The sequence below is a fragment of the Trachymyrmex septentrionalis genome, unplaced genomic scaffold (assembly GCF_001594115.1).
Source record: "Trachymyrmex septentrionalis isolate Tsep2-gDNA-1 unplaced genomic scaffold, Tsep1.0 scaffold1, whole genome shotgun sequence".
NCBI classification, from domain to species: Eukaryota; Metazoa; Arthropoda; class Insecta; order Hymenoptera; family Formicidae; genus Trachymyrmex; species Trachymyrmex septentrionalis.
The window spans coordinates 837738-850492 of NW_017304123.1; the positions used below are offsets into that span (position 1 = coordinate 837738).

The 12755-nt window shown below is 33.8% G+C and overlaps 1 protein-coding gene across 3 annotated transcripts in view; it reads right to left on the reverse strand.

Moving 5' to 3' along the window:
* Positions 1–12755, reverse strand: part of LOC108752628 (probable Ras GTPase-activating protein) — a 164583-nt gene that overhangs the window by 126751 nt on the left and 25077 nt on the right. The window contains exon 3 of one of the 3 annotated variants that reach the window (XM_018493799.1): positions 6413–6752. In XM_018493799.1, the coding sequence (XP_018349301.1) occupies positions 6413–6515 (103 nt within the window). In that variant the 5' untranslated portion in view covers positions 6516–6752. Of the gene's footprint in view, positions 1–2998; positions 3378–4979; positions 5028–6412; positions 6753–12755 lie in introns of those variants that run through there. The other 2 variants (XM_018493885.1, XM_018493726.1) reach the window with 2 other exon arrangements.

Here is a 12755-nt window from a genome sequence, read left to right on the forward strand (position 1 = left end):
ACAAACACACATATATATTAGCTGACAAAGAAAAAAAAAATTCTTTTTAATCGGCCTCTCAGCTCAAAAGTTTTTATTTCATACCAAAAGAACATCCCTAAATTTTTATCAAAAAGTATTAAGATTTAGAGATTGCTAGTAAACGATTCTTAAATCAAAGTTTCGATTTTCCTTAATACATGTTTGATTTGAAAAATGGTTTAATCCGGATTTTAAATGTGATAAATTTTGAGTTCAAGATCGATTTTAGCAAAGTTTCAAGCGTTCAAATAGATGCTGAAAGTTCAATATTTCCCTCAAATAATAGGTTTGTTCACCTAGAACAGGATCCGATTAAAATACATATCATATAGTTTATTTCAATTAATTAAATTATATTTTTTTGCATTATGTACTCATTTCCAGTTGGAATTTTCCCGGGACTCTTTATTAAAAAGTAAAATGAGTACGTAATAAAAAATAAAAAAAATTTAATTAATTGAAATTAACTACATGTTATATATTATAGTACATTTTTTTATTATGTATTCGTTTCATTTTCTAATAGTTTTTTTATTATTGTCAAATTGAGACATTTGATTTGAGGATGTCAAAACCACAAAGTGATATGCGATAGAACATGTAAAAAATTTTTTGCCATCCTTAATAACGTTTTATTATAATCCAGTTAAATGTAACTTTTATAGGCTTTGTAAGAGATCCTGGAAAAATTCCAACTGGACCTTGTTCTGGATGAACAAACCTACAATTTGGAGAGAGAAACGACCCATTTGAACGCTTAGAACCTTGCCAAAATCGACCTTGAATTCGAAATTTGGTCATTTTTTCACATTAATCGGACTGTATTTCTTAAAGCGTATATCGTAAGGTTAAATGAATTACTGCATCGTTCAGCGATCAAAATGACGTACAATATCGTATTTAAAATCTGAATTAAGTTATTTCAGCATCAAATCAAACATGTATTAAGAAAAACCGAAACTTTAATTTAAAAATTATTCACTAGCTCTAAATCTTAATATTATTTGATAAAAATTTAGATGTGTTCTTTTGACATAAAATGGAATGAATTTTGAGTCGAGAGATCAATTTAAAAAAAAAAAATTTTTTTTTGTCAATCTAATATATACAAAATATATACACATATGTTTTTCCAATTTATACTAAAATGATAGCAATAAAATCGCATTTGCTAATCGCGGAAGATTTGCTTCCTTATTTAAATAATGTTTGTTAATTGACGAAAGCGACATTTTGATACGAGTTTCGCGGAGATGAAACATATGTTTAAGACGCTTTTATCGGCTTGCTCTGAGAAAGACGATGCACCAGAATCGAGTTTGGTACTTCAGAAGAGACATCGCACAAAACACATATTGCGCGTGTAACGGGCCATCTTTTTCCTTGGTGACGCTCGACTCGGAAACAGACACAACATGGGACTGTTAACGTAGAGACATGTAAGACACCAAAAAAATGAATGAAAGATAAAGAAATACAAAAATTGAAGAGAGGACTCGATGTAAAAATATTATAAAAATTATAATTAAAGTTAAACTATAATTATAATTAAAAATGAAATTAAGAAGTGCAACTTTCATTTCATTTGTGCGTCTACTACAGATGTGATTCTGCACGATCAAATAATTTAGCAGCCTTCACGTTAGAGCTTTGTCTAGCGCAGTGATATTCAATTTTTTTTCTGAAAAGTCATTTTCAGAGGACTATTTTCAGAAATAGGCAAAATTTTGCATAATGTTTATTTCGTTATAATAAAGTAAAAATAATATGATTGGAAACGAGTTTATGTTACAAACATTACTTTAGATGCGAAACGCCGTCTCTCATACCGGTATAAACGTTAAGATGTTGAACTACTATATATAATATATTCATTTAAATGAATTAATTTCCAGAAATGATAATTACATGCCGATATAGTTGTCGGACTTTCAACGCAATCAATCTCGCACGGAATGCAAGAGATCCGGGTTCGACTCCCGGCCGAGGCAATATTTTTCGCAATAAGTTTATTACAGTTTTTTTAAGATTTGGGAAATTTGGGGGGATTATTAATATTTCAGATTGAATATATTATATATAGTAGTTCAACGTCTTAACTTTTAGACCAGTATGGCGCTTCGTATCTAAAGTAATGTTTGTACAATAAAAATATTTTATATGTTTGGCTATAAGCCGGCAGATCGCAAATACATAATTCATAGACCTGCAAGTTGAACATCACTAGTCTAATGGAGTACGAATTAGAAATCGCGTCTATGTAAATCAATTGTAAGCGATTGCCTTTGAACCTGTTAGCAATATTTATAAGCAATTTTTGGCAGTAAGAGCTTCTTTCATAAGATTTATGAGCGATGACCTTACAGAGATTTATTGTATACGATATGATACACATATTGTAATGAAATTGTTGATTGTAAAATTTTTAAAACTTGATGTATCAAAAATATGGAAAAAATTATTATTTAGTACCCACTGAAAAAAAAACTCAGAGAAAAAAAGAGCCTATTGACATGAAAATTAACGTTCCATAAAACGTGAGAATGTGACTTATTAACAGTTTATACTTGAATTTCATTGCAGTATGTAAAGTAATCATTACACAATGAATAATGTATTATAATACAATAGCTCGAGATACTATTTTGCATCGTTGCGTAATATACATACATATTTGCATTTATAATCAATTGTATATTTACAATTAAACATTAAATATTTGCAATTACATCCCATTGTTTCTTTGCGCCCACAAAAGCTTAAAAGATTTCATTAAGTAAAATCGTGATTTACTTTTCCTGAGTTTATTATACACTGTGTTTATTATACACTTTGTAAATTATATTCTTTTCTATAAACGTAAGGATATATAATAGAATATAATTTACAAAAAATATCCGTGCATCGAAAATAAATTAAAAATTAAAAAAAATATTGTTCCTTATAATTATATAATTAAAAATAAAAAGTATCATACGTCTATGGCAGTTTCCGATATCCTGTGGTACGTAGCGGATCCTCATGTCCACGATGTAGATTATTCGAAACGTTCGAGTCGTCCTTGAGTTATTAAGTCATTTATCTAAGAATCATCGTGCGACTGAAGAGTTCATTCTAGCATCATTCTTCGCTATTCGAATGCTGGCTCATCCTGCCGTATCTTCGATGCTGTTTCATCAAGCATCGATTATGCCAAGAAAAAATACCGATGACTTCTTCTCAAAGTTTAAAAGAATGTTGAGAGGATGTAAATTACACGTTCGAAGAACTTTCACCTTGCGATCTTTCGATTTTCTATCAATTCTCGTTGGCGGAAAATATCTTTCTTGATATTAACGACCACACTAACGTTGGCTGTAATCCTTATAGTAAAACAATTTTCGTAGAAAGTCTTCCTATTCACTAAGATCGATAGGACCAATGAGCAAAAGCTTTAATCATTCCTCGGTCAACGTATATTATATGATGTGACGTCTGTTAAATACATATATACATACATGTATGTATATACAGTAAGTCAAGTAAGAGCGTGGCCGGCCTTACTCAAAGCTAATAAAAGATATCGCCCTAAATCTATCATGAATCCATAGAGGACACCTTTATCCTTGATGCACTATCAAGGAAGATTCAATTGTCATTGAACTTTCTTAAGAGAATCACATTAAGCGCCATGAGTACCAAATCCTCATCACGCTATGAAGCGTGTTCCTCACGTTGTGTTTCTCTGCGCTCACTCGAAAGGTCCAAAAATGTCACAATTAGCGGCTGCTAAATATGTGAAAAAGTCGAAATCATTCGTACAGAAGTGGGTGCAGCGATATAATGTGGCAAAAAATGTCGATGATTTACCGGAACGTGGCTCGATATGCAAAGTGGACAGAAAAAGACGATAAAAAAAATAGTGAATCTGTTTTCGCGGAATTCTGGCTTAACACTGTCAAGGACAAGCAAAATTGAAGCAGAAGGTTTAGATATATCGTATGAGACTATTCGAACCTATCTCAAGGCTAATAACATGAACTCGACCACGAGTCTTACTTGACTTACTGTATATTATGTACAATGACTCAGCGACGAGACAATTTGCGGCAAGTAAAGCATCTTGACACATCTTGTAGAAGTGTGAGAACATACGTTGTAAACACTAACCGGCAGAATACTGTCATAATCCGCGTTACTAATATGAATCACTCATAACCTACACTTAGGCCCAGTTTCACAACTCACGGTTAACTCTTAATCGAGGTTCATTGTCTCTTTATAATTCGAGAATTGGAAAGAGATGAGAAACAAGTTGAACCTCGGTTAAGAATTAACCGTCGTAAAACTAGGCCTTAATAGCATATATAATCTCCTGATTGAGTCAATCATATCGCTCATAGTCCAAGTTACCACCGTCGTTCTGGTTGAGAGATATCGTTATGTCACATGTATACCGTATCGAGTACACTGTTATCAGCTTCCAGCTTTGATCATATTTCATTGCGGTACGTTTATTGGAAAATGACGGAAAAAAATAGTATAATTCTTTACAATATACCATTGATATTTGGAAATTTTAAAATATTAATCGCCTCCAAGGATAAAAAACTGTCTTTTAAATCACTTTTAGTACAACCCTTAACGTATGTATGTAAAATATAATCATGTAAAAAGTAGATACTTGGCGAAAATAAACATCCAAAATCGCTTAATACATTTTCTTCCATTCCTTTGACGCGTAAAGCGTGAATAGATCCATAAGGAAGATACGACACAACTTATGAAACTGTCATTATCTTTTCGACAATTGTGGTCTAAAAAAAAAAAAAGAAAATTGACAACAGTCAATTTAGATAACTCGGAAAGAATCACTTATGTATATCGATGATTACTACGAACGTATAACGATCTCTAATCAATCGATCATCTCGAAAGATCGAGAACAACGACGGCGAAAAAAAATGACGTTAACTCACTGTATTCACTAATCATTTATCCGTCTCACGTTCGCGGCGAATTTTTCCCGACGGCGATCGAAGTATCGCGTCGAGGATCCGAGACGTCGGATCGACTGGCAGTCACACCGAGAGTCCTCTCAGCCGGTCCGAGACAGTGAACACGATACAGTCGGGAATGGACTGCCGCGAACGGAGGCTGCGTATGAAAGTAAATATTAACGCGGTCTCTCCCTCGCTTACGCTTACTCGTCGCCGACGTGAGTGTGGTGTGCGATCGTGATCGTGAGTATCAGCACGAGCATGCCCACTCTCGTGAGTAACGTGTCACATGGGTGAACTCGTGCGAGCCAGTGCGTGTCATCTGTTTAGTATCAATCGCGGTATGCGCATTTCCGTTCCGCGGCTTTTACGATGCGAGAGAACAGACACGGCAGACGGTCTGGTTCGAATCGTCGCGACTGCTCGAAAGCAGTCTGGAGTTTCGGCGTTCCGGAGTCCAGACTTTTCGCAAATTTAACAACGTTTTGCAATATTACATTCACTCGTGCGGAAAAGGGGGGGGGGTACAGTTGATATCGAAATATGTATTATATATCCAAATGTACATTTAAAATAAATAGGTATTATTAGAGAATGAAAAAAAGAAAAGAAAAGTTAAGTTAAATAACAAAACAAAGGAGAAAGACTCTTTCTAACCATAATAAATAAAAATAAATGTCGGGCAAAGTAAGAGTCAACACATTTCTTTGAAATACACAAAAATGTACATATATTACAATTAACATAGATAAAAAAATTACATAACGCAAAAAATTCGAATATAAATTGAGAAATGATTAAGGTGAAAAAGAAAAGTTAAGTTTAAAGAAAAGTTTCCCTCGCGATCTAAATATGGGAGATAATCCAATAAAAGAGATTCAATAATTTGACAATGTATGGGATTGACTGGGAAAGGAAATACGAGACCGACGGTTTAATTGAACAATTTTTAAATCGCCCGACAAATTACTCGAGCTCTCCATCGTATCGCGCGAGGCGCCGGTCATTGGAAAAGTGCGATTTTAACGAGCGTAGGCACGCGATATCGCGTAGGACTCACCTACGTATTTATTAATCGTGCACGTCATTATCCTACGCACCCCCAGATCGCTCGGCACCATAAAAAGAATTGTCGAAGTAAACGTTCTCGAACCCGTTCTCACTTTCCACGATATTTCAATTTCACGTACAAAAATCGACGCGATCGTGACGCAAACTGCTATTTATCGTTACTTAAAACTTTCGATAAACGTCTGCCATTACATCTATCTGAGATATCCCCGCCCCTCCCCACCCCCCCCCCCCACCCTTCAACAACACAACGACATCGCAATTATTGTATCGGCGATTTAACTCGCGATTTAATTCGCTTACGGCGAACGAGCGGCGTGCAACTTCAGTATTTTAGATACCTGATTCAAGGTCGTCCTGGTCGGCTCCGCGAAGGCAGGAGTGGAAACTGCGAGACAGTCGGCGACCGCCGGGTGAGGTGCCCTCCGTCGAGACGCTCTGCATCCTTGATGAAAGTCGCGTGTACTCGGAGTTCTTCTCGAAGTTTAAGTACAATCAGGACGAGGACGAACGGGACCGCGTCATATCGCTTTTCTTTCCCCCAGCCCTACCTCTTAGTGATTCAAGTCGCGAATAATAACGGGAACCGAATAATCGAGCATTAATTAACTGTTAACGCGCACGCATTAGGGGTGTAGGTCGCAGGCAATCTGTTCACGTCTCCTCTTCGTTCTAGTTCATCTGAAAAGAAAATCCAAACGGTTCGATCGTCGTCGATACGACGCGGATCAATACGTGGCAGACGTTCTCCAAAAATAACGAAATGTGACCCATGATCCAAGTTCTGGGGGGAATCTAAAGAAATTGATGACACAACCGAGGCAATCGGGTGTCTACGATCGATCTGTCATCAATTTCACCGGCTATTTCTTTTGTTCCCGTTTCGTTCTCGAAAACCTCGCCATGAAGGAACTATTTGTTCCACCTGACGTGATCTCTCTCTCTCTCTCTCTCTCTCTCTCTTCCTCTGTGATATTAATCAACTAGAGAAATATGTGCCTGCCTCTAGTCCGCACCACGCCAGCCGAACATTTTCGTTTACCGTATCAGCCGAGTACGGTGATGCGAGAAATGAAACCTTTCCTGTATATATCTTACGCTACCCGGAAAATAACTCCGTGAGACGACGACGTAAATATAAATCACTATACATTCGCACGTAATTCGCAATCCGTCTAGTATAATGATGTTGCGCAACTTGTGGGCCGACGAAAGTCGCCTTCGTATCGAAATGTATCCAAAAGCGACTAATGGCCCACTATTTTTTGTCAAAAATACTCGTGTCTCGCACGACACATAGATAATGTCCCCGTAAATGATAGTCACCCGTCTAATGTCGAATTGTATTGCGTAACAACAATTTACAGGTACGAATGTTATTTGCGACAGGCACGCGCGATGGCTGTAACTTGCTCGTTCCTGAATGCGAATGTCTGCGTTATACAATCTGGTTTTTTTTTTATTCGCGAGCAATATCAATATCTCGGGGCTATATAACTGATGTCATTCTAGGATTCGAAAGAATATTTTAATCGTGTAGGATAAATAGATTCGTAGATACTTGTTTGAATTATAGTTTCCTAAATGCAGTGTTTCGTTCTATAAACGAAAAGCTTTTTTAACGTTTATGTAAAACTTAATGATAAGTTATGCCCAAAAGAGTTTATATTTCTTTTATGACATATAACATTTGTTAAATTTTATTAATTTCAGTCGTGTAAGTATTTTAATTACGCTCATAGATGTCAGATTTCCATCACACAAAAATCTCGAATAAATTTATAAAATTCATAGTTCGATCTTTTTAAGTTAAGAAAATAAGAAACTACACTAGAAAAAAAGTCCAGTTGCGTTAATTGGAATTTTTATTGAAAATCGACAAATCAAAGTTTTCTCGTTGAATCTATTATAATTCCAATTCAGATAACCAAAATTCTGATTAATATAATATAAGAATATTCTTGTTCACTTGCATTTTCCATCAGAAATTTTTCTCAGTGCACAATTAGGAATACAATTAGAAATCCATGCTATGCAAATTTGATTTGGTTATTTTACGAGCATTAACGAGCGCGATTGGCCGATGCATAATTTATATCGCGCGTGTAGGTGCGTGTGAGCAGATGTAGGTGTGGTTTTAAGTAGGACAGAGAGTATAAGTGTGTAATTAAAAATATTTGCACGTGGAAAGGCAGATCGGTATTTTAATTTCGAATGCCGCCGTATGCAAATATGAAGATCGCATTCTCGACCGACGTTCCGTCCAAACAGGTAGTTCGCAAGATGAACTCCTAATCGATCGTCGAGTATAGTCGAGTCACAAGATGAGTCAATTCATTGAAAAGATTGACGAGAGATCTCATTATTGAAATATTGCGTGTACTTTATCGCTATAAGAATTTGATCGTTACGTGCAGTGGTGGGTAAGATACTCTTAAGATTTATCTAGATATAGATACAGTTACATATACGAAAATTTATCTAAATACAGATATAGATACACATATTAAGATGTATGTAGGTACAGATATCAGATACTTGGAAAGTATCTTCGGATACATTTCAGATAGTCTTAAATTAATTTTATTGTAATAATGGTAATGTGTAGAAAAATGTATTAGTTATCAAATGAATCATATTCATATAGATAATTCATATAGATAATCATTCATTTATTTATGTAGATATAATTGAAAAAAAAAAAACTTATAATTATCATAAAACGATTTAGGATAAGAATTATAAGACGGTGTTATTCATTTATTGTATTTATCATAGTTTTACAAATTAAAAATGCTTCAAGCATTGTGTTTTCCAGCTTAACTACACATGCGTTAGAAATTTTACAATCTAAGATCACTGGCTGCGTCCAGCGGAAAAAGCAGCTACGTAACTGTAAAATTCTTTAATTCGACTGATGTGCATTTAGATCCTGTGAGGAACTAAAGGAAGGAGCAAATACGTAGAATTTTGCAACAGCAAGGCTACTTTTTTTTTCTGCGAAATGGAATCAATCGACAATCACGCATAAAATTATGATAATGTTGAGGAAATCTGAAAAATGCGTCTGAAAATCAGTTCAGACGCTGTTTTTCATCTAGATACAAATACTCGAATTTGAATGTATCTCAGATATAGATTAGATACACAAAGTCTAGATACATGTATCTAGATATCCAACACTGGTTATATGTAATGCTCGGATAATTAATATCGCTTTTACCTGCCTTTTTATTTAATTAATCGCGCGCGTCCAATTCTTTGTCAATACGTCCCAATCAATGTATGGAAAGTGCTACGAGTTACAAAGCAGAATCCGAAACAGTTTGTTGAAAGCAATTAAGGTCGCAAAAAGCATAATTAAGTCATGAAGACGCAACCCTCGTTTGTGCAATATCTACATTTCGCTCGATGTAGAAGAGACTCGATATATTTATTTAATCGCAAGCGCACTCGCGCGCTTCCGATACTTTTTCCCGCGATTAAAAATACTCGCGGCGAAGAGGAAGTGCGAGTTTCAAAAAATTCGTCCGTGAATCCGCGAATTTATCGCGCGAGTTATCCAGTTTTCATAATTCTGGCCACGAAGCGCGAAGGAGCTTGTGATTAAGGGGCCCCGATATAACGTCGCGAATATGATATTCGTTATAACCACCTGTTGATCGTAAACTATAGTTTCCGCAACGCGACGATATGCCGCGGCGGCTAGCGAACCTTTGAAGAACGGAATCGGCGGTGCTTCATTTCGCGGAGCTAATTAACGATTTGAGAGCGTTCATGGTAAATTAAATATTAATCAGATAGCTTAAAAACCGTCACAATAGCAATGAATAGTAACGCGCGAATAACCGGGAAAATCATAATTGCGAAAAATTGCACGCTTACGATTTACGACGTATTAACGAAAAAAATGTCGGATCGATGAAATCGTTGAAAAAAATTATTTCCCCTCTTCTAAGTTTTTCAATTATATACAATGCTCTATGAAACCAATAAAAGTAACTCTTCCTAGTAATAAATCGAAATATATTATAATTTCGTATAACTCTATTTGATAGCAAAATATATTACAATTTTAGAATAACAGGTAAATATTGTTTATATTATTTATATGAGATAATGACTTGAAAATTAGCGCACGTCAACTAGCTATAGACTCGGATAACAATTACATACAATACTTCAAATTGTTATTCATTGGAGCTTTGAATTAATTTCATGTAATTCTATTTGATAGCTATTTGATAAAATCATATAAAAAAATATAATACAATATATATATTAATTATGTTCGAATATATTTTTCAGATTTTATTAATATATATAAAATACATTAATAATATTCAAAAGTTTAAGGAAAAAACATAATTAATAATAAATAAAAGCGCCATAATAATGTCTATTAATAATTGCAAAACACATACACGCACAATTTATAAAAATACCATTAATTACCTCGTTGTTGATCGCATAATGATCATTAGCGTGGCTCATTAGAACACTGCGAAAGCTGTTTAATCGGGGATACCGAGAGATTTACGGACTTCAGCTGAGAAACGTCAATTACGAACAGGCCGCGCGATTATCTGTCTCCGTAAATAACATCGGAGTTTCGTGCGAATACTTGTCGCGAGCTTAAGCTTATGTTTTCGTCGATAGATTTCGTCGTTGAAACAACACGTTGTTGAAGCCACGGGGCACGGAATATATATTTCGTGGAACTAATTAACGTGCGCCTATCCGCGTTCGTTGACCCCGGTAATTCAGAGCGGATCGACGTGAGAGCTAATTGCACTAATCGCGCACGTTTACGACGATTTACGGAGCGGCGGAAGTGCAATTGTATCTTCGAAATGAAAGACCACTTTCCATATTCAACAGTGTACAAATGAAAAGTAAGTTGCGACAATTACTCACGTGAAATTGAAAAAAATCAATTTTATCAAATTTCATTTAAACTTGTAGATTCTACAAACACCCAGAGAAAGGTTCGATTCAAAGAAATGTTTCTTTGCTATATAAGGTTAAAGAAAAACATTTCTTTGATATTTAAACATAATTTCTTTAAATCAAATAAATTTTTTTATTTAATTTTAAAAAATAATATTTAAATCAAAGAAATTGTTTTCTTTAATCGTACAGCAAAGAAATATTTCTTTGAATCTTGAAGAAAACCTTTCTCTGCACGAAGGAAAGCAAAATAAATACGTAGTATAATTATTTCTTCTTCGTAAATTTGTAAAATTTGATAATACTGCAATGACTCATACGATTAGAAAAATATTAAGCAAATTATTGGAGTTTGTAACTCAGATGGACAATTTTATTTTTGAACTGCGTTATACGCTCCTGGAAATTAAATTTAATTTCTAGGAGCGTAACGAGCTAATTACACCTATTGTGTGAGAGGTGCGGCGTTATTAAAGTTCTGATAGACTCACACTGACTAAAAATACTTTGATGAGTTAATTAAAAGAAAAATATGATCTACAAACATACTTTATGTCATCCGCGACTAAAGATTTTATCTAATCTAATCCCGGATAAAATATATCATTCAATAAAATGTATTAAAACGCGCGTTGTCTATAATATAAGCTTGATTTTGTCTTTAATCATTTCTCACATTATAAATAAAACTAAAATATCTTATTTGAAATAAAGGGAGGATTATATATACTCGCAATTGTATCCGAACATTTCGACGCACATTTGAAATTAATTAAATTCATAAACCAAGAATATTATATTGTTCGAAACTTCCAATTTTAATCGATTCTAAAGGCGCTCTCTACTATATAAATAAAACAGTTAGATCATTTTACTCCTTGTTAGAGCTGCACCAGCTATCAGATTCCTGGAATAAATAATAGGACATTCCATTAAAAATTAATGTAATCTTGACCTGACTTGACCATTAGCGATGCAAAATCAAAGTAATAAAACCAGTAAATAGATCTTTCTAAACCCTACAACTTTATCTTAAACATTTTTCCAATAAATCAATTTCTTTCTAAGATAATTAGCCGTTCCGGGACTTTTGGATCTAACTGTATAATATCAACATGTATCAATGTCAAAATTGATGATTAAATATTTAGTACTTCATTGAATATCTCAATTATTATGTACGTATTTAATTATTTCTCTAATGTATATTGTACCATAAAACAAGAACATATATTTGTGATATTAAGTTGCTATTTTTAAAATTATCAAAAATTTATCAAATATGCATTCGGGAACTTGTAAATTTTTACTATACGTGAACATAAGTATTTTTTCAATTTTCATAAAGAAATAAAAATATTCTAATATAAATATTCTAAAATAAATATCACATATTTAATATAACACATAAGAATATTTTTAGTTTTATTTTTTCGTGAGAATTAAAAAAGATATTTATGTTTACATATATGATGTAGAATTTAGAAATTCCTGAATGCACACGTTTGATATATTTACAATAATTTAAAAAATAGCAACTTAATATAACAAATAGATGTTCTTATTTTGTGATACAGTAAATATTAGGTGTAGTAAAAAGTCATCGCGTATTTTTTAGCTCAAAGTTGTATATACAATATCTTCGTCAATAATGAATGAAATTCAAATTTAAAAAAAGGGTTTTAAAGCTTGAAATCTCTACTTTTAAAAGCTTATCACATTTTTTAAGTTTAT